Source organism: Psittacula echo (genome assembly GCF_963264785.1).
Source record: "Psittacula echo genome assembly, chromosome: 2".
Classification (NCBI taxonomy): Eukaryota; Metazoa; Chordata; class Aves; order Psittaciformes; family Psittacidae; genus Psittacula; species Psittacula echo.
The window spans coordinates 137,730,845-137,756,912 of NC_137737.1; the positions used below are offsets into that span (position 1 = coordinate 137,730,845).

Sequence of the window (26,068 nt, forward strand, 5' to 3'; positions counted from 1 at the left end):
AGACATTCAGCCATTCTTAGAATATCCTTATTCAAATATTCCAGAGACAGTGAATCAGTGAATAGTTCCCCTTATAACATTTGAATGGATAACCATCTTTCTTTAAAAAGTCTGGGTTTTTTTCATTCAGGTTTATCTGGTGTTTCTTACATCTTTATACAATAGTGAAAAGCTTTTCAGTCTAGTTCTTCGGTAGTCAGGTCAATTTGCCATCACTTTAGCTTATCAAAAGATTAAACTTGAAGGTTTTCTGTAATACGCTCTCTCTCCCAGTATCTTTGGTCATTTTTCCTCTTTTTTTCTCAATGTTATCTTTATAACACATTATATTGCTGTTTGCAGAAGTAGTCATCTCTGTTCCTCTTTGTTTATCTGTGCTTGTATAGCCAAGAAGCCATAACTGGCAAAACCTTGGGAAAAAAAATCCTGTGTATCTATTGCATGGACTCTAATCGCAGTTCCTGTTTTGAAGTCATTTTCCAAGCTGGAATTCTCTTACCCACTGTTTTTTAAATGAGTCACTGGCATTACTTATTTCTCCATGTATAATTTTATACTTGCTTCTGCACAAAACAAATTTTGCCAGGGTGGGATCTGCCTGCCAAAGAGTCCATTTTCCTCTGTGACTGTAATGCCATCAGCATAACTTCTTCCATCAGGTTTTATGATATGTAGGATAAGTAATTGTTCCACCCACCTGCCATTTTTGCACTGCACAAGTCTTTCATGTTGATTCAATGGTACTATGTTTAGCAATTAGTATTGTTTAGTACTCCTTTCAAGGGGCTGTCTGTACAGACAGTTGTTCAGAAAATCTGTTTCAAGTTTACTCCTCTGTTTTGGGGGGGGATTAGGGGAAAGAAGGAATTCTAAATCACTATGACAAGTGATCACTAAGTAATTATTAAGATAATGTTTTATTTTTATTCTAGTCAAAGAAAAAAAAGAAATCAAAGGGAGATGCTAAAACGGTTCAGGATATGTCACGTCTAGATGGAAAGGAAGTTGATGAAGGTACTGAACGCAAACGCACAAAAAATGCAATTAGACTTCTTTTGGGTTAATTGCTATATAAGATTTACTTGCTTGTGCTATATAAAGAAACAATTTTATCATAACACCATAGTTGCATATTATATCTGGAAATATGACCTTTCAAACAGCCGTATTTAATAGCTTCAACTGATTTTTATTTTTTTTTTTTTTAAGTTAACCTTACAAAACCTGAGGAAAAACTGTGAATAGCAGGGCCCTTGTTGTTCATGTTTTGCTCGATGAAGCAAAGTATTATCATATTGCACCCAGAAAAACTTCTTTTGGCCAGTTGTTCATGTTTTCAAGCTAATGTTGAAGTTGACTGCCACGTCTGTGGTTTTTAAACTCAACCGGTACTCAGACTTAAGCTCAATATGAAACAAGCTAAAATGCTTTCTTTTTTACTCTCTGACGTATTTTGTGATGTTTTTATTTGGGTAATATTTTAGGAGCCTGGGAAACAAAAATCAGTAACAGAGAGAAGCGACAGCAGCGTAAGCGAGACAAGGTGCTGACCGACGGTGGCTCAGCAGAATCCAGTCTCCAAGGGGTGGAAAATACAGTTACTGTATCCATTGAACAGCTGGTGCCTACAGCATCACTTCCAGCTGGTCTCAGAAAAAATAAAGGTATGGTGGTCCATAGGTCTCTGAATTTGTTGTAGAAAAATAACTTTACTTGAATGCTTAAATAATGACTCTCTTTGGATGTGTGATAAGTATATTTAGAGGTGTAGCTTTTGAGGCAATTGTTTCAAGCTGTATAAAGCTGCTTTTCATTGTGCAAAACTCCACCCTTTTTTTTGAGCCACACTTACAGGGAATCTCACGAGAGAACATTCTGGAGCAAGTGGCTGAGACACTGGCCTCCACACTCATCCTCTGTCAGTAGTTACACAGCTGCATGAGCCCATCGCCCCATTCCTTCCCTTGTGCTCTGCGGACTCTGCCCTTTACGTTTCTGGAAACTTCAAAGGCACCCTCAGCATGACTGCAGGGAGCCAGCTAAAAGTTTCAAATGCTTCCTTGTGGGAAGGTTATGCCCATGAGTTCTCCTCATGGTTCATTCACTGCTTAACATGTAGACATTTTTTTTTCCAACATAGATTTAGTAGTACCTGTACAAAACCTGTTGATACTAGTGGAGCCCATCTGGCTGAGAATTAGTAGATCAATGACCATAGCCAAGGATTCAATGAGGAAATGTTGGCTTTAGGCTCTGTGGTTGCTACTATTTCAGAAAAAAAAACTGCATGGGCTCGTTTAAACTGTGTGTAGGCGTAAGAATTTGTATTTGGCTGCTACTGAGAAATGGTTTAAGAAGCTAAAAGAATCTGAAAACAGTGTAGCTTTCTAACGGCATTCAGCTGTATCTAGTGTTTTCATGGTACAGTAGAAATTAGAAATAGCTATATATTTCTGAAATACATAGAGCTGCTCTTTGCTTGAAAAATGACAGCCTCTGTTTTAGATTTGTGCTCTTCATTCTTGGGGAAACTAGCTAGAGTTGTTTGAAATCTGTGGTTACTTGGTTTATAGGCCCTAAATCTTTTTTTGAGTTCATTCTGTGTGCAAAATAAACACAAATAATAAAAATTGGAGGATTTTGATTTTATCACTGAGTTGTCTGGAAATGTCGTGATTTACTTTGAGGAATGCATAGTTTGGGCTTGTTTGGGTTTTTTTTTCTTAAAGTATCAGTAATTATGTTCTTTTTAGAAGATTTTTGCAGGTGTTGCCATTTGGGGGGGGCAAATAAAACCCTTCTGTTTCCTTCTTTTAATCAGGTGATACACTTCTGAATGTGCAAGTTAGCAGTTCTAAACCTGCAAAGGGGGAGTCATCAATTCCGCAAGGTAAAAGGCTTTCATTATTAGGCATCCAAAATAACTAGAAAAATGCTTTACAGAATTGAAACACAATTGTTGGTGCAGGATTTTGTGCAGTTGCTGATTTGGAACTATTATGGAGCTGGCTTTTTTTGGTTATGCAAATGTTATACTTCCAAGTTGTAGTTATTTCTTAACAGATTGAAAACAGTCTGTTACGTGTAGGAAAAGGATTCAGTATCTAGAATTTTCAGACAGATCATGTATTATACAAATGGTTACCTACAGAGCAGCAAAGCTTATTCTCAAGCTCTGCTTGAGTATAAAGAAAAAATTCTTTATACTAGCTTTTCAAACTTTTTTGTGTTAATGAATTATTTGCTCAAATTCAAACTTCAAATATTGATAACTGCAAAGAGCTCAAAAATACCACTACTGACTATTGCAGACTTTGTGCTTGCTTCAGTTTGTATACATGAGTAACTCAGTTCTTTGCGTGCTCCTTTGAGAGGCATACTTTAAATATATTCATTTTGAAAGTACTTAAATATAAATGTATGTTGATAAATACGCATGACATTATATATTATATATCATACACACGTGTGAAAATATTTGGCTATTTTTAGATTGCGATCAACTGGTGAATCTTATCTGTTCTCTAATGAAAGATATTGCTGTAGTAATACTTGAAGTTAATTATTTTGGCATAATGAAGTCAAGATGGTTGCTTCTTACTCATAGACAACATTAGCGGTGATGTTGTAAGGAAAAGTAGTTAGTATAAGTAAGTAAGTCAATAAATGAGTTATTGAAAGCACCCAGATCCATAAAGGGGATCACTTTTTGCTAGTTTTTCAGAGCTTCTACTTCACATGCCGACTGCCTGGACCATAGTACAGAAGGAAGAACCTGTATTCTTCAGAGATGCATAATAGGAGAGCAGGAGGCAATAATCAAATTTCAGTAAGGGAAACTGGCTAGCCATGAGGAAAAAAAATTATACGTAAGACTGCCCAGAGATGCTTTGAATTATCAGCCTTTATGATTTCCAGAGCTTCAGTAATGTTGGTATGATTTTGAAGCCAGCTGTGCTTTGAGCAGAAGGTGGAACTAGGTGACTTCCAGACTTCCTTTCCAATCTTAAGTTTTCTGTGATTCTGTGAAAACTTGCTGATTGTATAGAAGATAAATGTTCATAACAGGAGAGTAGGATGATAAACATAGGATGATCAAGCTTCAAAATTTCTGCTGTCTTTTTGCAAACTTGCAAAAAGGTATTTTCTACCAGCTGTGGTTTGTCTCTTTTTGCTATTTTTATTGTTGCCATCCCCTAAGACACCATATTACCCTTAGAAGATGTTTACTGGCACAATGTTAGTGCTGTAGAGAAATGGCAGTGCTTTTAGCTGCAGCAATGCTGACCTTACAGATGCTTGTGTTTGGAAGTGATTTGTCTTGAGAAAATCTAGGGATATTTCACTTCAGCAATTAATTCCTTGCCAGTGAGGCTGCTGTCAGCATGGCATGTTCATGCTGCCTGAGCTATGAGTTCATTTGAGGAATAAAATACATGGTATGTAATTTTTGTTGGCATATGATACGTCAGGTTTTGGCTGACTATTTAAGTGTTACCCTTGCAATATGCAGATATTCTTAATTATCTGTAAATCAGCAGTTTTTCCTATTGCTTACACTGCATATATAAAAATAGAGAGGATTTGATATATAAGGCCATTTGAGAAAGGTTTGGGATATGTAGAAGGTCAGGCTGGGTGCACCACATGACCATTAGAGTATATAAAAATAAAACTTTTAATAATGATCTTCTGATTTCTCTCAAAGTATACTTCAAACTTGCCATGGCTAGTAAATTCCTGTGGTCTTCTACCTTAGTGTCATGTCAAATATGTTGCTTATAAATTATTTTGAGTGTTACCGTAATTTTTTAAACTGTAATCTTGTTGGATGCTATGGTCAGTATGGTAGCTGTGCGCTTTGTAAATCCTGTGTAGTGTTTAGAAAGCATTTTCTTAATCCTTGGTCATTTCTTCTACTTCCTGCTTAGAGAATAGGAAGTATGCAGTTTCAGAATAGAAATTACTTTCCATTTACTGCATGAGAGTATCCACAAATCATTGCCATACTCTGTGAGATAAATTACCTGGCAGTGTTGGAAGCACCCCCACCCCCTTTTTTTCTAATGTAGAGGCACTGGTTCACCAAGATACCAGCCATATAAAGAAAGGGATGCAGGAAGGAGAACGCAGTTTAGTTCTGTTTTTTTCCCCACCCTTCAAGTTAGTAGACAGATGGTGCATGTCATCTGAACTGGAAAATCAGCTGAGATAGAGCAGCAGCTCTTCTGTATCACACTGGTGTAGCAAAGCTGCTGTTCATTTGTACTTTTTTTTTTTTTTTTTAATTTTTAAGTGTATATGCATATAAGTAATATTTTCATTCTTCGTCTGGTTCTTATTTTATATAATGCTTTCATTATGCTTGTATTTAAGTTTCTCCAGGATTGAGTGAAAGCCATACAGTAAACGGAGGAAGCTGGAATGAGAAGTCTGTAAAAATCTCCTCACAGATTGGTGTAGGGGAGGAGAAATGGACATCTGTTTCTTCAACTGGAGCTGGGAAGAGGAAGACTGAGACATTGGCTTGGGGCCAGGACACTGGAGATGCTAATGGAAATGGAAAGGACTGGGGTGTAACCCTGGTGGGCAGGCCCTGGAAAGAGCGTTCTTTGTTCACTCCTATTGGTAAGCTATTCCAACGAAAACATTTTTCACTTAAGCATTTTTACGTAAGTATTTTTTAGTAGTGGATCTCTTAAATAGTTTAATGTTTATATATTGTAGAGGTATCATGGAGTGGTCTTGTGAGCTAAACAGCTTTTTGTTTACTGTTAGTTTGAATGGCTTAACATCTATGTCTCTGTTTACAGTTTAACTGGGGTTTTGGAGTTTGCCTGAAATAAAATTATTCCTGAGAGTGAATCAAATTTTTTATACCCCTTTCCTAAAATTCTGAAAGTGATTATTAAGTAATTTTGAAGTGTAACTTTCTTCTTTAATTAGTGTCTTAAAACCCAGGTTATAAGTCTATTCTGTTGATCCAACATGGTCAAATCAACTGTGTGTTTCTGGTGGGTGTTTGTTTAGGCTGCAGTCAGAGATTGTTCAGCTCTCCTGACATCTAATGTTACATTGTTTTTCTCATTAGAAATTGTTTTTAGCGTTCTCTGGTACAATTTTTTGCCTTCGTAACTTGTACTGTCCGTAATAATAATGAAAGGAGAATTCTTTGTTTTAATTTGGGCAGCAGTCCTGAACGTAGTAGTAGATACTGCAGTATGGTCCCTCCCACTGTTCAGTGTAAGTGATCCTAGTGTCTTATGGAAAGCAAAGTTTCTCTGTAATCAGCAGTGTTGCTTTAATCTAGACCTCTTTTATTTGTCTCTCATATCTTGAAATGGGTTTCTGGAGACTGAACTGTTGGAAGTAGATGTGAACTGTTGCCAAGTAAAGGGAAGGGGCTTTATTCATATTCCAGTTAGCTGTATTCTGCTGTATATTCTAATAAGGTAGTTCTTGGTGACTTTGACAAGCTTGTTGTTGATGTTGTTACCGAGAATACATTGTGCCTGACCACGCAGGCTTGCTCCTGGTAAAATGGCAAGTTTTGCGAGTGAGGGAAGAGCAGCGGATGTATTGTATGATGACTTCAGTAATGCTTTCAGCTCTCTCACAATATTGTTGTATCCAAGTTAGGATGGTTGCAAAACTGGTCAGGCTCAAAGGAAGTTTTTAATGAGTTCTGCTCTACCTGGAGGCTGATAACAAGGGGGATGTTGCAGGGCTCTGTATGCGGGGCTGTCCTGTCTATATCCATCCTTATAAATGACTTGGAGAAGACAACAAAGTGTCATTCACATCAGATTCCCAGGTTACACCAGAGTTGGGGGGTGCAGGGGAGAGCAGTTTATACCGTCCAGATCAGGGGTGCCATCCAGAGGGACCTAAACCAGGAGGAATAGGCCAACAGGAATTGTGGAGGGTCAACAAGGACAAATGTGAAGTGCTGCGCCTGGGTAGGACTGTCTGGAGAACAGCTCTGTGTATAAGGGGTTGTGGTGGACACCAAGCTGGACATGAACCAGCCATAGGCCGTGGCAGCTAAGGACAGCAACAGTATTTTGGGCTGTATTAACAGGAGTCAGTAGATTGGGGATAGTGATTACCTAGTTCTTTGACTTCATCTGGAATAGTCTGTCCAGCTTTGAGCACCTGCCCTTCCAGTTAAATAAATCCAATTTATTACTCTAACCAGTTGTTCCTTTTGACACATTAGTGCCACTGATTATTTCTGCTTATTTTTTACATTACACTTAACAGGCAGGTATATCTTAATTTTTAAGCAGCATCTCCTATTTGTCAGAAATTGTTCTGAGCTCAGTTCTGTTCTTTAACATATGTCGAGTTTGCTTCAAGCTAGGTTTCATCTATAGAGTTAACAAATATGCTTTTCAGTAACTTAAATGATTACAGTAATAGGAAGAATAGTTATATGTGGGGCTCAGAACACAATTTACCTTTCCTTTGTGAGAAATTTCTGTATGGAGAATGCTGTAGAGGGAAGATCTTAGAAAGCTTGAAGATTGTTTTGAGCTGAGCATTCATACGGTCACATCTCTCTCAGCACTGATTGTCTGATGTAATAAGCAAAAGAATGCCCTCAGTTGTGTGAAATGTTAAAATGGCTGGAATGTCCACTTTGATTCTGACCCTATTCGCAATTAAATAAATAACATTTCCAGCATTGCCAGCAGTGTGAAGTTTGGTTTTTTTCCCTTCCCCCACAGCTGCTTGGAATGTGGATGCAAGGATTAATACCTCTGAACAGAATTCTGCTTCTTTCTCTTCCTTTGCATTAACTCCTGGAGTTTCTGGTATGTATGCCACGCCCTTCCAAAGATTTTTATTCCACCCCCCACCCCTCACTTTCTTGTACTCCACCGGGTGGAAATAGAATTTGCCAAGTGTTATTAATGTGCATCTTTCTCATTGTTATTCAAAAATTGTACTGGTAACTGGAAACAGGTGGAAAACATGTTCTGTGAAAGCCCAGAAAGCTTTTCTGTTATGCTGAAATTATGCAGTAAAGTAACTGTTGTAAATTGATAATCAAAAGGTAGATCAATAAGAAGGTGGTATTTTGTGCTTAGCCTTCCTGTTTGTATGTTAAGTCTAAATAATAGGTATAAGAGATTGCTCAGTGTTGCTGTGTCTCAAGTTGGAGATCTGAAGATTGCTTTCTAAGGCAGTCTTACCCTGATCTTCTGGCAGATTTGTTATTTTATGGTTGGGTTTTTCCACTTTAAGAAATATATTTTGAAAGTAATGCTTCAGTTTCATAGACAGGATTTGACGTCTTCAGTCTCATCTCTGTGTGACGGGTGGGAAAGCTGAGCTATGGGGTTTTCTTATTTGCAGGGTGAAATTGCTACAGAGTGCAAACCTGGCTTTATAACAAATCTTGTGTTAAACTACTGACACAAATCCTGCAGTGAGTTATTATTCAATAAAGGGATCATATGTCAGGTTTTCTGCTCTTGCTTACTCTAGTTAATCTAATGAGCTTGGCATGGCTGTTTTCTTCTAGTAAGTAGCTGGTCAAGTGCTGTAGCATTTAGGCTATGTTTACTTGTGTTGCAGTTCACAGTTTTAACTGTGGAACTCAATATTAGTGTCGTAGCTCATGCATGATTCATTCTCTGGGCACATATGAGCCATGATAATAAAGAAGTTATAAATGCCAAGGTCCAAAGAATTTAATGAAATCTTACAGACATCCTTCTTAAAGAAAAAGAAGAAACAGTGTTTTAATTGTACAGAATTTTAATAAAATAACATTTCATAGAATCATAGAATAGTTAGGGTTGGAAAGGACCTTAAGATCATCTAGTTCCAATCCCCCCTGCCATGGGCAGGGACACCTCACACTAAACCATGCCACCCAAGGCTCTGTCCAGCCTGGCCTTGAACACCACCAGGGATGGAGCATTCACAACTTCCTTGGGCAACCCATTCCAGTCCCTCAGCACCCTCACAGTAAAGAACTTCCTCCTTATATCCAATCTAAACTTCCCCTGTTTAAGTTTTAACCCGTTACCCCTTTTCCAATCACTACAGTCCCTAATGAAGAGTCCATCCCCAGCATCCTTGTAGGCCCCCTTCAGATACTGGAAGGCTGCTATGAGGTCTCCACACAGCCTTCTCCAGGCTGAACAGCCCCAACTTTCTCAGCCTGTCTTCATATGGGAGGTGCTCCAGCTCCCTGATCATCCTTGTGGCTCTCCTCTGGGCTTGTTCCAACAGTTCCATGTCTTTTTTATGTTGAGGAAACCAAAACTGTACACAATACTCTCAAGTGAGATCTCACAAGAACAGAGTAGAGGGGCAGGATCGCCTCCTTCTACCTGCAAAGGGAGCCACTTGAATTCACTTTCAGTCTTGAGGCTAAAACTTACGATAGTGTAGTAGTAAAGTGGGACAAGACTGAGCTGAGTTTCATCTGCAATGTTACCATTTGACTTTAATTGAAAGAGAAGTGTGAAAACAGTGAAATATATTCAGCATCTTTGGTGCCCCTTAGCCAACAATATTGTGATGCGAAGTGACCACATGAATAAATATTTACTACTTACTTGTGACTGGCTAGCAAAAAATGAGAACATGTCAAGACTTATGTCATCTGAGGTATATTTCACAGAGGTGTTTTATAAAATAAAGACCCAGGTAGCTATTGCCCTATTTAAACTTCACTTTCAAAGTCAGTCTCAAAGTAAGAAATCGATATTTTTTTTTCTTTTTTTTTTTTTTCAGTCTTACAGGTAGCGTTTTTTAGTTTAATTTTTTATTTTAATAAAATTGTTTCTATTGGAATGTCGTGGGTTTTTTTGTTTTTTTTTTTTTCCCCTCAAGATAGTGGTGTTAGATGTCTTAACACTTTCTGTTATCATGGCTGGTATTGGCCTTACCATTATTTGTCATACTGCTTTTATGTTCCTGAAAACTTCTATCTGAAATGAGAATTGGATTCTTAGTAATGAATAATTTAATTGTTATATCTGCAATATAGTTACTGAAATTTCTTTCTAGTACTCTTCATTTAAGCTTCTCCCTGTGAGAGTTCTTACTGATACAGGGTAGTAAAATTTCATTGTATTTTTTTCATTTTGAGGAGACTGCTGAAAGCCTTATAGACTGTTATTATTCACCCTTACCTCTTTTTTTCCATATTCTTCTCAGGACTTTATTTTGTCTTCTTTCTTCAGTTCCCTTGTTTTCTGAATATATCTAATTTTCAAGAGCTTTGTAGTCTTCCTGCCTGTGCTGTTCATAGAAGCAGACTTTTTTCTTTGAGCCTTCTGTCTTCCTTTCCTACTTTGATTGGATTTTTTGCCGAAGAAAACTCAGGGAGCATGTTAATGTACAATTTTATTTATTCCTTTTCAGGATCCAACAGTGAGTCAGTTTCTCAGGCTGGTACTTCTGATTTCCAGTGGGATTTAAGTCATGCTCAAGCTCCTGTTGATGACGAATGGTCTGGGTTAAGTATGTTCCTCTAAAATGTTAATTAAGAAAATTTTGTTAATTACCATTACTTTGAAGTGTAGTTTCTTATATTAGTTACTTGTATTTAGCCAGTTGTGAGCATCTGAAGAGAAACCTGGAACGCTTTTACTGCCTTAAATCTAATTGATCATTTGAAGAAGCAGGAAGAAGTATTTTGATGAATGATAACAGAAAATGGTTAATTTCTAGGAAAAATACGTATTGAAATGCAGAAGTGAAAGAGAACTCATGCATTTTAATGTGGTTCTGGCTTTTGCTAGAAAATCTTAGTAGTCAATTAAAACAGTCTTGCTGCAAATGATGAGGAAAATTTACTGCAAGTCTGCAAGAGACATATTTAGCAGATTGTATTTGAGTCACAGATTTTGCTTTTCCATGCCTGTACCTTACTGAAAACTTAATGTGACATGAAACTCTTGTAATTGATCTAACTTACTTTCTCATTTAGCAAAAGTTAGGAAGTTATTATGTGTATGGAAAGCATATGCAGGTTAGAAATCACTGAAATTACTTGGAAATTGTAGCAAAATCGCTGTTTGCTCTCCCTTTCCCCCTCCCTGCCAATTTTAAAATATTCCTGTAGTTCTTACCACAGTGTCTCCGTAAATTGGGCTGTAGTGTCATGAAGTTACAGCCATTCCTAAGTATTTATTAGGGAAACATTACCTGTGGAGAAAGCTTCTAGCCTTAAATTCACTTTTTGTTCTGCTTTGTAATTGACAGCTTTTTTCAGTCAGATCTAAGAGTGTTTGAGAGAAACAATTTAGTGCCTCTCATTAGGTCATTGACCTGAAAAATTGTTCAAGAAGTTGGCCAGAAAAGCCAACTTGCATGTTACCTTCTCAAAGAACAGCTTCTTGTTTAATGACTACAAAAGTGGAATGGGTTGATGCAGTCCTTAAGTGCACAAGTTTTGGCATGCCTGCTCAGGTACCAGAACACTTCGAAGCTTCTCTTTTGTCTTTTATCCTGCTTAAGGATAAGGGAAGCATATTTCAGTTAATAATTTGAAAGCAGTCAGTTTTGCATATTATCCAAAGCATAATTTATTCACGTTTCTGAACATAGAGTGGTCATGGCTGTAACTTCTGTTAATACAGTAATTTGGTCATAGGTGTCAATTAATTGAAGTATACGTGACTAGAAATAGGGAAATAATGGAAGTTTAGGCCAATGTGATGCACAGATACACCTTATTGCACTATCTGAGTCAGGACAAGGAAATTGAATCTATGTACAAATACTATTTTTATTAATAAAAAATATTTTTTTTTATAAGCAAATAGTGAAAGAGCAGTAGCTAAACTGTGAAGTGTTATGTTGGGCAGTAATTAGGTTCTTTCAAATCGGTGAATTTTAGAGTCCAAAGTGTAATTGGAAGTAATATTTTTATATGAAAGCAAGAGGTGAAAAAGGCTAATAAGTAATCTAAGGGTCTCTTAATGTATTTTTTGTTTCATAACGCTTTCCAGGAGATTTAATTATTGGGTATATTACTGCTTTTCATTTCGACTTAGTTTTCAGATGTTTAAACTGAATCCCACTGTAGTTGGCAGACCAGGTTTGCTTCTTTTCCTTCAATCTGGCATAGACTGAGGCTGAGAAATATTTGTGATGTTGATGTGAAATGAAGGGTGTTCTGTTTTTAAAATTGGCTTGTAACTTTCTACTAAACAGAGTCTAAGGCGTAGTTTTTCCCTTCAGATATTTTTTTTTTATATATAAATGACACTTTAAATCTGTCATTCGTGTGTGACAACATGGATATGTGCCATCATAAATGAATGATAGCAAAATGAAGGGGGGACTTAAATGTCTTAGTTAAAGATAAAAGGTTATTAAAAATGGGAAGTGTTACTGAGTCAAGTCATCTTGTAAGATTTGCATTTTCAGATACGACTGGTAAAGAATTCTCACCGAGGTAAGATTGATCAGTGTTACAGCTCATCTTAATTTTTTTGCAAACTAAGAACGTTTAAGAGAACAGCCCTTAAATGTGTCGCTCTTCACGTAGTCTAGAAAAGTATCTCAAAGCGATTGCATCTAGCTAGCTGCTGCTGTTTGTAATAGGATAGCTCTGTAAAATAACTGTTATTACTTACAAAAGTCTTCCACCTGTCATTAAAATCTAATTTTTTCCCCCAGAAATACAGGAAATTAATCTTTATACCTTGATATCAAGAAGTTGTTTTATGCATAGATTCCCTTTCTCATTTTTAAACTATCAAATAGCACCTGCTAAAGTAAGGAGACATTCCTGAAAAATCTTTATAATCTTTGTAGATGGACTTTCTTCAGCTGATCCCAGCTCTGATTGGAATGCACCTGCGGAAGAGTGGGGAAACTGGGTAGATGAAGAGAAAGTTGCTTCTGTTCTTCAAACTGAAGAGATCCCTGATGTTCAGAAGGTAAAAGGTGATATTTTCTCCTTAGCTCTCGTGAGTCATTGCCTTCACCACTGCCATTTTTTAAAGTAACTTAACGGTGGTGATAAAGGTAATCTCTCATCTCTTTTACACTGATAAGAGCATCACAGTTCTGTTAATATGTACACAGAGAAGGAAAATGCTGAATGTTGTTATTGAGAAAATAGCCACTTAGCTCCATGTCATGTCTTACTGTCTCACCATATTAAAAGGATTACCTTATCATTGTAGACTAAGAGATTTCTTTTCATAAATTCTTCATAACAGTATTTAATTCTCTGTATGAAAAACAGCATTTCCATGCCACCAGTACATGGTGCTCTGTTCCTTTTTCATTCTCAGCTGCTGTACCTATATTACCAGGTAGCGTGTTTTCCTAAAATGAACTGAACGGATAAAATTGCATTCATTTATACTTTCATATGCAATCAAATTCCTTAGAGCTACTTATTTGTTTAGTCTATAAAAGGCATGTTTCATTGCCATTTTAAAGGCTAAATACTTTATATTCCCATATGAAGGCTTCAGATAATGAAAGAGAAAAAGCAGAGCCTGTTCTTCAGAGTTCTACAAGTGGCAAATCCAAGAAAAAGAAGAAGAAAAAGAAGAAGCAAGGTGAAGAAGCTAACTCTCCTGCACAGGTAAATGGAATGAAATCTGGATAGTCTGAAATGCAGTTGTGAGAAATTCATAAAATCACGTTATTTTTGTATATTAGTGACTAAAGCAAAAACTACTGGGTGGAAATTAATTTCCTTACAGTATTGGATTGTCTACTGTTGTTTCTTAAGATTTTATCCTTCTCTTACTAGTATTTCCATTAATTATTCCACACTTGATCTGTGAATTCAACATAGTTTTGCTGGATTTTTGGGAAGCAGAAAATACCTGGAAAGTAGTTGGGATACTGTACTGTAGGGTTACTTCCAGGAGGAACTTTCCCCTGCATGGGAAACCTGCTTCTCATGTCCTTTGACCAGTTGCCTTGGTGGATATAGTAGCTAGGAGAACGAGGGAAATTGAAGCTTTTTCTTAGGCTGCCTTAAAGTACAATTCTGGGAGAATTTAGTGGTTTTCTGAAGTACTGTTGGAGCTTGATTTATACGAAATGGTAAGTATCAGTGCCTCAGACTCAGGAGGTGAAACTACTCTGTGAGTCAGATTTGAATTGGATAGTATTTGCAGACTGAGGATGGTTGGAGTTTTGTGTTACTTAAATAGCTTTTGAAGAACTATGTTGAAACAGATTTGTAAAAATAGCAAAAGCAGTTTGCACTTCATTCACTTGGCAATTGACTCATGTTTGAATAGACAAAAACAAGTACTTTCCTAGTAGGGAAAAGCTTTTAATAGCTCATGCTCAGAATACCTTCTGCTTCTGCTTATAGTGACAGTCATTCATAATTTATGTTATTTACAAAATATTAAATGTTCTGTTGAATCTGACTGTGTGAATTGGAGAGAGGCAGAAAGCGTTACTTCAGTTGTTCTCATTTTGAATTTACTTTTTATGATTATCATGTTTTCAGTCTGATATTTTTAATAAAACAATTTTAAAAGACTAAATTCCTATTACACTCTTTTAAACTCTTTAGAACTTTTAAAGTTGTCTGTGTGGAGGTGGATGCTGCTGTCAATTCATAGTAGGAATTTTTAAGCAAATTGAAACTGAGGGTACTAGAACTGCAGCTTTTTTTGTAATTGAAATCTGTCACATTTTAGTATCTGCAATGACTGTACATGTAGGTCAAGATTAATAGGTTATGGTTAACAGGTATTTGTAGATGTCTTGCATGAATGCTAAGGTCAGTGTGTTCTGGAGTATTTTTTTTTCCTCCATTGCCTGTGAGGTGCCTTTTAGGTTGTATATGTCAAATGGAATCCTACTGTCCATATTAACATAAGCAGATTCATTTATTCTACCCATTGGTTTCTAACCATTCTGATTTTGTTGCTTTTTCCTTTAATCCATCAGTCTATGAGCTCATTAGTTGAAATACGATTAATTTCTCTGTATTAAATTTTTATGAAAGATTGGAGTTCACTTGACAGGAGCAGACAGAACTGCTAATATTGCATACATTATCGTTGTTATAGTAGTTCAGTAATTTAACTTGCCAGTCCTACTTCAGGCTCACTTAAAACCTGTGTATTTATCCTCTGAAAATTGAGCATGTTCATTTAAACAGCACTATCTCACTGACACTGTTCACACTCATATTTGTTGAGTTCAGTGTTTCTCAAGGCAGTGGAAGCTATCTTCAGAGCTAGGTATAAGGCAATATATATTCTTTCTTGTCAAGAATTAACGGACTGTGACTGCATTTTCACAAGGTTCCAGGGGAAGTAAGTGAAGGAACAATGTTTCAGGGGCTGCTTCCAGCTTGAAATTGCAGATGTGTTCTATTTACTGTTTACCACCACAGGATTTTTCTGATACTATAAACAAATGTAACTATTCGCTTGTAATCTGAAATGAAAACTTTTCACCATTAGAGTGTTTAAGGGGTAAAGGTTGAGACTCTTGGATACCTTGGATAATTTGAGTTTCTGTGTCAAGATCATTTGTTTTAAAGGCATCATGGCAAACTAAATTGGGTTGCAAAAATATTAAAGCTTAATATATGAAAAAAATGTGCAGGTTAATATGCAGAGCTTGCATCCACTTGTAAGAAAGCACAGAAATGGGAGCAGTCAAGTCTCATCATGATGCTTCTGCATTTTTTTTGCGTAACTTCCATTTAATTTCACGTCTTATAGTTTCACAGGAGTGTGAAATGCAGTTAATTCACAGATTGGGATTTCTGCTAGTAAATTGCCTGAAGAGTATGGCTTTTCGGGTATTATTGCATCCTATGGGTATTTTTGTAATATGTTGTTCTATAAATTTTGAGTGTTAGCATGAGCTAATATTAGCCCACTATTGAAATTTTTTATAGGTAGATTTTCTTAGTTATAGAAGCTGATTATGGCAACAGAACTGATGTGCAAGGAAGAAGAGTTAGAACTTAAGGAGAAGAGAAGGCTCCAGGGAGACCTTGGAGCAGCCCTCCAGTACCTAAAGGGGACCTACAAGAAAGCTGGAGAGGGACTTTTTACTTTTTCCAAGGGCTTTTAGGGATAGGACAAAGGGGTAATGGTTTTAAACTGAAAGAAGGGAGATTCAGATTAGATACTTGGAAGAAATTCTTTACTGTGAGGGTGGTGAGACACTGGCACAGGTTGCCCAGAGAAGCTGTGGATGCCCCATCCCTGGCAGCGTTCAAGGCCACTGAGGTTTGGATGGGGATGGATTGGATGGGGCTTTGAAGAACCTGGTCCAGTGGAAGGTGTCCAATACCCATGGCTGGGGGGTGGGACTAGATGATCCTTAGGGTCCCTTCCAACTCAAATCACTCTGTGCTTCTATGAAATTTACTGTAAACACAGGCTCTTCCCCCCCCCCCTCCCATCCCACTTTTGTAGGACCCTGAAGAACTGGATAGAGAAGCTGGAGAGGAATTTCTGGAGGATACCTCAAAAGTTCAACCACAGAAGGAAATAGCTTTTTCTCTGAAGACCATAAGTACTAGTGAACCAGCTAAGGTAGGGATACAGAATTGGATTTATGTTACAGTTTCTGATTTCGAAGTGCTCAAAGTCCATTGAAACATTAATTTGTGTATGTAAAGTTACAGTAAGAATACTGTTTCAGGCTATATGTTTATGAATATAAAGGGGATTGAGAGGTTGAATTTTGGCTATATGTCAGTTACGAATTCTAAAAAGGACGTCTGCTTTGAAAAGGAGTGTCTTCTGAATTAGTAGTCATTTTTGTGACTGTCAAATTACTTCCTTGTTTGAATATTCAAGCAATAGTTTAAAACTTCAGAATCTGGAAACCTAAGAGGTAATAGGTAGAAGCGCAAGACTTAAGTGTATTTTACTGTTTCATTGCAGCAGAATGAAGTGTTACTAACTTAGTATATTCTGAAATAAATGCAGTCTAAATTTGATTTTTAATGGCTGTGCTGAGCTTAATAAATGTATAAGAAGTTTTATCTGAATCAAATTATAAACTGTTTGCTTCAGCTCACAATTTAAACAAATATTCTAGACAATAGAAGTTCTCTTTAATCTCTCTCCAACTAGCAGCTTTTAGATGCCGTCATCCTACAAGCATCCCATTATAGGGAAGAAGTATCGTATTTAATTTTTCTAGTGATACTGGATTTGTATTCCATAAAGAGAGAACAATACCAGTGTGACAACAGTTAGTACCACAGAATATCTGTCAGAATGTAGAGGTTTACTTTTTCATTGCTAAGCATTTGCTTTATGACTAATAAGGTCTTAAGATTCTAATGAAAATATTAGAACAGGATCTTTTATGAGAGACTTCAGGTCACCAAAGGAAACTACAGGAAGTGTTCATTGAGAACACATGCGTGGAAAAGCACATTCAGTTGCACTTTTACGTTATTCTAAATACCTACTCCTACGTTGAAGTACAGCTTTTACTATAATTGTGTTTAGGTTCAACCCATATTCAAGATCAGCAACAGCTACCTATTTTCTCTGACTAATGCAGAGATGGGTTTTGTGGCTTTCTGAAGCCGTATCTGAAAAAACACCTATATGTGGAAATGGCCTTGTTCCTGGCCGTGTGTGGGTTTTTAAAAACTTCAAATACATTGTTTTGCGTTGGAGGCCATATCTGCAAAGGCATAGTCAGAAATCTCATATTTAAATTGTGACCTGAAGGTGCTTTTTTTGACATCTAGAAAGAGGTGTACTGGTGCATCCCAGAAGGCTAGCTGTTGCTGTTTAGAAATCTAAGTTGATTTGAGAAATATTCTTCAGCCACATGTAATGATTCCTTTGATCTGCAGTTTGATATTTTACTTTTTCTCACAAGGTTTTGGTATTGGCAAAATAAAAAAAAATAAAAAAGTTTTAGTAGACTTGGCTCAGTTGTTTAGTGTTCAAAACCATACCAAACTTCTAGTTGGTTTGATGGCATCAGCTCTGATGTAGAGCTGCTCTGTGCACTACTTTTTGGAAGCTTGATTGCTCCTGTTACCCTTGAGTCTTAAATTCTGTCTGTTCATATGTGTGCCTCTGTATAGCTGTGTTAGTAGCAATTTTGTGAAGCAAGAAATTACTTGTATTAAACTTGGTGTAGGGGCAAAGAACACATAAAATTTTTACTATCAACATTCTCTGGAACTTTGTTGTACTTGATAAAGGACAAATTGTGCATTGTTGTATCTGGCAACGCAGATGGTCTGTCAGTCTTTATCAAGTCTCCTTGCCAATAGATTGGGCTTTGTTGTAATTTCACACATGCAAAGATGCTTTCTGATATTGTTCAACTTGGCTGTTCCAAAAAGTTTTAGAAACAGTCTGTGACTGATGTGTGAAATGGGTGATTTATGTTTCCAAGGTAGATAATCTAGTCTCGAGCAAGTGCTCCAAAACTTGAGAACTAAATATGAGGAAAAATGAACTGAATGCAAATAAGTTGTAATCCAAAATATAAAGACCAGAAACAGCTGAATGTTGGAACACTTTTTGGGGTTTATCTGGCAATTATATCATTCTCATATATTGGGCTGTGTGGCAACCTTTGCATTTTATCAGCAGGCACAGGTTTTAAATTAAGAGATATCTTTGAAAGTCCTTTATTTGTAACAGTTTCACAAGTCACTACTTCATTAATAAATTACAGAATTATGCATATAACTTTATATTCTCAAAAGGTCCCTTCCAGCCCAAACCATTCTCTGATTCTGTAAAAAAGGCTTTATTTATTGTTTAAGATTTGCTTTCTAAAATGTTTGGTTAGTACAAAATACCCTAGCAAAAAGTAGAACCCAGTTCTTAATGTTTGGTACCACAATCCACTTCCTTCCTCCAAAACTCAGACAGAAGTATGGTATTTGGAAAAATGTCCACATAATGCTGTAGATATTCATTAGATATTCATTTGTGCTATAGACTGTTCATTAGGGACTGTAGTGATTGGACAAGGGGTAACGGGTTAAAACTTAAACAGGGGAAGTTTAGATTGGATATAAGGAAGAAATTCTTTACTGTGAGGGTGGTGAGGCACTGGAATGGGTTGCCCAGGGAGGTTGTGAATGCTCCATCCTTGGCGGTGTTCAAGGCCAGGTTGGACAGAGCCTTGGGTGACGTGGTTTAGTGGCAGGTGTCCTTGCCCATGGCAGGGGTGTTGGAACTAGATGATCTTAAGGTCCTTTCCAACCCTAAATATTCTATGATTCTATTCTATGTATTTATGTAGCTGATGATTGCTGATTGATTAGACATTAGAATTGTCTAAGCTTGGAAATCCTGCAGGATGGGAGTCGATTTTTACCAGCGTAGTTAAGACTAAAAAATACAATCTGATTACTGTGTTTTCAGTAGAGTAAAAGAAATATTGCAATTATAGTTATTAAAAAACATTTTTGGTTGATGTATGGCAAACTCCTGTACTCATGGAAGGTTAGAGAGATACCCTCCAAATTCCTGTGTGGTTTTAATTAAAGCTTTTCAACTTTTTGCTCAGTATGATGTAATTAAAAAGTAAAGAAGGCACAGCTTTTTGCTCTTTTTTCTGTTTTTGTTAAATTTTTGAGATGTTTACAGTGATGGGAACAGTACAAACTGGTGACTATTATTCCTGCTCTGGCAGGGGGATTGGACTAGATGATCTTTTGAGGTCCCTTCCAATCTCTAACATACTGTGATACTGTGACTACAGTGTAGGATCTTTGTACAGCCACATCCAGGGCTAGGTGTAGGCTTCACTGTTTTGTCATGATAGTTCCAGGTCCTGGCTGTTGCGGCACAACTGCATACATGACTTCTTGGTAACACTGTCAAGTTTGGGGTTTATTGCTTGGCTGAGGCACTGTTTTCTAGTATTTGAAGGCTTCTAATATCTGAAGCCTTCTTGTTCAGTGGGTTACCTGCAGTGGAATCATACATTTATGTTCTGATTTTACTATTGGAATGTCAAAATGGTTTTTGCATTTTTGACTTCTGGTTTACTGTACTTCAATACCATTAAGTGCCACAGAGTGAGCTACAGTTACATCTTGCCTCTGTTGTGGGAACCTTCAAAATAGGTCGACCAGATAATTGGAAAATATTACAAGTATCTTTTGGCAGTTACTCTTCCAGTAGTTTCCACTGAAGTAATTTTTTACTGCTCTTGCAAATATCTGGTATTCTAATATAAGCATACAGAGGGTTTTGAGCAGTTGATAGGAATGACTTTCTAAATGTTATAAAACGTTCAGAAAGCAAATGCTTTCTAAATATTACAAAGTTTTGGTTTTGTATTGCGTATTTAGACATACACAGCGTGCCTATTTGCCTTGCAACAAAATGCATAAGCTTCACTGTCTTGCATCTCTCCTGAATATAAGTTCTAGAGTCTTTTTAGGATCTTAGTGATTTTTAGATTGTTCTCTCTTTCGTTGCATGTTATGTATTTTAAGAATTGTCATCTTTACTTGTGTGTAACTAAATGTTTTGACACTAGATGGCAGTCATATCTTGCAGCCTTGATCTCAAATTGTGAAGTATTTTAATATTGGTTTAATTTTTCAATGCCATCTTTCCAGCAGCTACTAAGTATACTGCCAGAATAACACTGTATAAGAATGTTTTACTGCTGCATGACATAATAAACCTTTGGCAACTTCTTTCTGTGTTTTAAATAGCCTGAGGAGGCTCCTTCACTTGCTGTTTCTACTGAGCCATCCATAATTGTATCAGAGAGTGAGTCTGACAAGATCGCTTCCCAAGTGCCACAGATGCTGCAAGAGACAGATGTTTCTAGTCCCAATATTAAGCAAAACAGTGTGCCTCCTCCACAGAGTAAGTATCTCTTGGTACAATTCATTTTTTTTAATGAGCATGTACTTTTTGTAACCATAGAGCATATATAGTAGGAACACTTTGCACTGAGGTTTGGGGCTAGAGGGCCATATCAGGCACTTACGTGTTTTACGTGCTTCTTTTATATATCTTTCCATATTTTAGCTTTTCTTGAAATAATTTGACAAATGTGCTTTCACTGTGAGGAAACACTGGCTTCATATGCTTAAGTGACTGAAAATGTCTGTTGGCCTTGTCCAGTCTTTAACAGACATTTGGACTTACTCTTTGCCATCAGGAGTGGAACTCCATGCTGTGATTAAGTAGTTCTGCCAACACTGTTTCCAAAGGCCTGCTTGCAAGTCTTCAGTGGAACAGATGGGTGCTAACATAGCAGTTGACAGGATGTTTAGCTACCAGAAATTTGGAAAAATTGGAAAAATACAAGCAATTCAATATTCAACCTGCTGTGTTTTGGGGTTTTTTGGGGTTGTTTTTTTTTTACTTCTCAACTTAGCTTACTAACATCTTTTTCCATATGCTTCCATGAAATGTAGTAATCATGGAGGGAAACACTTGCTGATATGGGGGTAGAAAGATATTGGGTGATGCAGTTTTTTGTTGTAGCCTAAGAGCACATACTTGAGATTGAACTACTGCAGGTAGATTGCTTTTTAAAAATATTCTGTGTCCAAAGATGTCAAACATATCCTCTGTTTACTCAGCAAAAGTGCTTGTACTGGAGTACTTACCCCATAAGACAGAAAAATTAGGAAGGAAGGCAGGATGTGAAAAGTGTTGCTTAAAGTTAAAAATCCTTGAATTAGACTTTTCAATGAGATTAATAAATACTGATATTTCCTAAGAACTCCCTAAGTGTTGAAGTACTAAACCAGTTTCTAATGACTGCAGAAGGAACTAGATGATTTTATCATGTTAGTCTCGTTCAACTGCACTAATTGGCTTCTTGGTTTTGAATATATTAAACAGAATCTTTCAAACCAAGTGTCAACTTAGAACTGTTTGTTCTGGTTCTTAAATATGAAGGCTTTTCTGACTGATTCATGCCTCGGCAATTGAAAAAACATCTTTTATGTACAGTATATAAAATATTTTACCCCATTTTTCACTTTTGGCAGTCATCATGTTTCAAGGCAATCTGTTTTGAAAAAATAATACATCTCTTCTTGATTTGATCAAGGATTCCATGGAACAACATCTTTATGTAGTTCATTGTTCTTAAAAATACTCTTTTGGAATGTCACTTATTTAGTGGTTAAAACCAGTGTAATCTGATAAAAGTAAACATTTAATGTCAATTGTGTACATGTATGTTATTTCCAGTTAGCTGAAAAATGACTCTATCATCAATAATGATTACAAAATGAATTACCTTTGTATATCACTGTATACTTTTGGTGTAAAAGAATAGGCTGAAATTAGCAAACATTAGTTTAGATGTGTTTCAAATTAGACTATTTGAGAGAAACAGATGAGTATAACTCTTTCAAAAATCATCCTAGTTGATGGCTCTAAAGTACTTAAAGTAAAAAATATGGAGTGTACTATCCAGGATTTTTAAATTCAGTTCTTTGTGAACTTTCTCAGACCTAACACTGTAGTTATGTTGGTTTTTGGTTTTCTTTTAGCAAAGTCTGAAGAAAGCTGGGAATCCCCCAAACAAGTTAAAAAGAAGAAAAAAGCAAGAAGGGAAACGTGAACTTCCTGAGATGGACGTGTTGCTGAACATTGTCATGAAGATTATGCTGTTTATGCAATAATTTGTGAACATGTACAGAATTTTATATAAATTTCAAACAATTTTTAAAACAGAACTGCTGTGAACACAAACGTCTTTAAAAAGGAATCAAAGGAAAGTAACTGATATAGCAAATAGAACATGCTACATTTGAAAGACATGCTGAAGAGTCTGTTTTTCCAGCTTTTGGAGAGAGATCTTGATTTAAAAAAACTGGTTTTACAACACAGTGCCCTGTTTACAACAGATTATACTCTCATCTACAGCTATGGAGAAAAGATTAATTTCAAGGAAGGGTTTTCTGTAAAAATAATTGTCTGTACAACAGTGGGTGTTTCTTGCCTCTCTTAGGAGTGATGCGTTAGAAGCACAGAATGTCAACCATTTGAATTTGTTTCATGCCTAAATGAAAGTGCTTTGATTAAACATATAATCTGCCATATCTTTACAGTAAGTTGGTTAGCAAGTCTGCTAGCTATTGCAGCAGTCACAAGTGCAAATCATTAACCATTTGTGCAGTCAGACCTTCATGGTTTATTATATGAAGTTAACACAATAAAACTGCTTTGGGTTAAAAGTCTGAGAATGTGATTTGAAACTTGAGTATGGTTCATGAAGTTATTTTTGATAATGTCTATTACCTTACTTGAATTATTGAAGATAACAGTATATTTTTAAGAACGCAGTAATGTGCATAAAATTGGTTTTCTCCTTCATTCCATACAGTTCTTGGTTGAGTCAGACTCCCATCTAAAACTGTACTCTTTCAACTGTTAAACTCATGGAATCAATTGAAATCAAACGTTCCCTTCCCTCAACACTTTTTGACTTGCCATACCCTGTTCTGTTCTGCCCTACTAAAACTCTGAAGAAAGAAAAATGATGAGGTTTTTTAATTTTGGGGGTTTTTTTCACTTGCAAATTATTTGGTGTTTCAGAGCTTTGTTGGAGAACTGGAGTGGCTTCAGACAGCTTTAATTGACATTGTCAAGACCAGTTATCAGGAACACATTTTTTTTACTGCCTTAACCTGTAGTATGTAGAATGTGTCTAGACTTCTGGACAGGAGTTAGTGTTTTGTATAAAAAAAATAAAAACTCATGCAAGTATAGCAGTTATAAAATAAAGACCATTTCCCGCTTGAAACTGTTAATTAAAATGGTGTTTAAGATGTGTTGTCATTTTCAGGCACTGTGTAATTACATGGTATCAAACTGGCAGATGTGTTTGTGTCTGTGTAAGGTGCATGCTCAGCCATGTACACTGTAAATAGCCTATACAAAATGTGTTTAATAAGGATGGTAACCAACATCATCTGGTAAATGCAGTTAAGGAAGAGCCAAGATTTTTTTTTAAATGATTGGCTTCTGGTTTTGTGGCACAAACAGAATTGTTAACAGCTGAAACACGTGGTACTGATCAATGATCTTGTACTCTCACTGTACTTGACTGCAGTTCAGCAGTATTGCAAGGTGCAAATAGTTAATGCAGTGAGCTGGTTTTAATTGTACTGAAAATGCACCTTGCTAATGGAGAGTTTTTATTGTAAATGGATACTAATGTGCACAGGAATTATCCCCTGTATATCAGGAACATAAGACACTTTACATTGATTTATTAAAATAAATTGAGCATATTGACAGTATTGATTTATTCACTGGGAGGGAGTAATGCCTGAAACTGATACCTGTCAAGATTCATGTAAAATAAATTTAGAACCGAAGTACACCTTTTCAAGGAGTATCTTAGGGCAAACATGAAAATAGGATATTACAAAATCATGCAGTCATTTGCATGTAAATAGTATTATAATTTTACTTGTCTTCATAGTAAAGATGAAAAAGAATACCCTTTGAATTCAGGTTTGTAATGTATGTCTGAAATGTCTGTTTCCAATCTGTATGTTGTGCTATGAGCCTCTTTTGTAGAAAAAACCAAGATTTTATGTAATGAGAGAGACTGCCCCCAGGGCCTTTCACTGCATAAACTGTTTTTTGTCCTCCTGAAGATAAAGTTGGTGGTATTTCTGGGTGAGTCAGCTGTAGCTCTTGAATAGCTTGTCATTCTGGGGAAAAAGAAACTAGCCAACAGCATAGGAACCCTGCTAATTAACTGCTACTACTAAGAAGGATCATATAAATACATAGCCTCCTTTCAAAATGTTGTTACCTATTTAGCAGCACCTCTTACTGTTTTCTTAATGTGCAGTTTCAATGTCTTAGAAAGCGAAACTTGCATTATCTGACATTCATTAAAAGAGGTAGTAACTGTATAGCATATTGTCTATAAATAGAAATTTGGTTATCTATGTATTGTCATGTTTCTATGACTCAAGCAGTGGTTAGTCTTAATGATACACTGAATCCAGACTTTGGTACTTGGATAGAAAGAGAAAACACCATTTAAAGAAACTTAATAATTTCTTTTTCCCTTTTTTTTCTTCTTTTTATTGTTGAATGCATGGAATGGTTTCATAAATCCAATATGTTGGGCTCTGGAATTATTTGTATGCATAATTTAAACCTGTTGTGATGATGTGTAATTGGATAGTCATGGCATATTTTTATTTCTGTTGTGGGGAGGGAAAGGTGTACAGAATTCATGTGTGCTTGTTACGAAGGTAACAACTGTGCATTGGTTTGGAGGGGGTTGAAAAATGTATTTCTGATGCCCTTTTAGAAGTCTAATGAAAAAAGTGCAAGAGAAAAGCACTACTTTAATATTTACTAAGAAAGAATGTACATATTAAAAACATTTCAAACTTTATAGAAATACTTCTAGTACTGTTGTGTTGTAACTGAATTGCATCTTGTTGGAAACTGCCTCATTAGTAGTTCCTAGCCATGGGATTGTTCTGTGAGTAAGGCTTTTGAAAAATGCAGACCTCAGAATACATGGTGTAGCAGACCTTCAGTTATTATTGTTAATTATAGTTTGACTTGAGTTGGTCACCAGTCAAGATTTCAGTTGTTAAAAATGCAAATCTCTTGCAGCCACTTGTACCTGAGGGTCTCCTTCTGGTGACCACTGAGTGCCAATGAAGGACAGAGTTTCAGTTTTCTGGGCCAGTACTGAAAGATTTCTCCATTGTTCTGTAAATGGAGGGGAGAGAAGCAACTACAAAGTTGAATTTCTTCTGAAGATACTGCTAAAATTATCCTAATACTGTTAAAATGTCACATGAATTGATTCATTGAGGAACTAAGAGCTTCAGCTGAGTGACTTCAGGTGGGGGGGAAGGACCAGGAAAGGCTGCCTGTTCTTAACCTGAAAGTAGTGCAGTGTCACCATGGATTTTATTCCCTGCAGGACTAACAGAACTGCTGTGAATCGGGATGGATGTTGGGAGCAAAGTGGAAGAACATGTACTTTTGTGTGATGGGTGGGAGTTACTATTTCCTGTACTCTGTGTCGTGTTGCTGTTAGTGGTTCGCAGACTGTTCCTATTGAAACTTGGTTGAATTGCTGAAATTGTCTGGTCTCCATTGTCCACACTCCATAGTGA

General features: G+C 36.6%; 1 protein-coding gene across 3 annotated transcripts in view; it reads left to right on the forward strand.

The window, feature by feature from the left end:
- MTDH (metadherin) overlaps positions 1-25,475 on the forward strand; it is a 36,506-nt gene extending 11,031 nt beyond the window's left edge. For 2 of the 3 annotated variants that reach the window (XM_080609830.1, XM_080609829.1), the window contains 11 exons: positions 933-1,014; positions 1,485-1,664; positions 2,822-2,890; positions 5,377-5,628; positions 7,731-7,817; positions 10,387-10,485; positions 12,790-12,914; positions 13,454-13,573; positions 16,398-16,517; positions 20,648-20,804; positions 22,454-25,475. In XM_080609830.1, coding sequence (XP_080465956.1) covers positions 933-1,014; positions 1,485-1,664; positions 2,822-2,890; positions 5,377-5,628; positions 7,731-7,817; positions 10,387-10,485; positions 12,790-12,914; positions 13,454-13,573; positions 16,398-16,517; positions 20,648-20,804; positions 22,454-22,524 — 1,362 coding nt within the window. In that variant the 3' untranslated portion in view covers positions 22,525-25,475. The remainder of the gene's footprint in view (positions 1-932; positions 1,015-1,484; positions 1,665-2,821; positions 2,891-5,376; positions 5,629-7,730; positions 7,818-10,386; positions 10,486-12,789; positions 12,915-13,453; positions 13,574-16,397; positions 16,518-20,647; positions 20,805-22,453) is intronic. The other variant, XM_080609831.1, reaches the window with a different exon arrangement.
- Positions 25,476-26,068: the final 593 nt, after the last annotated feature.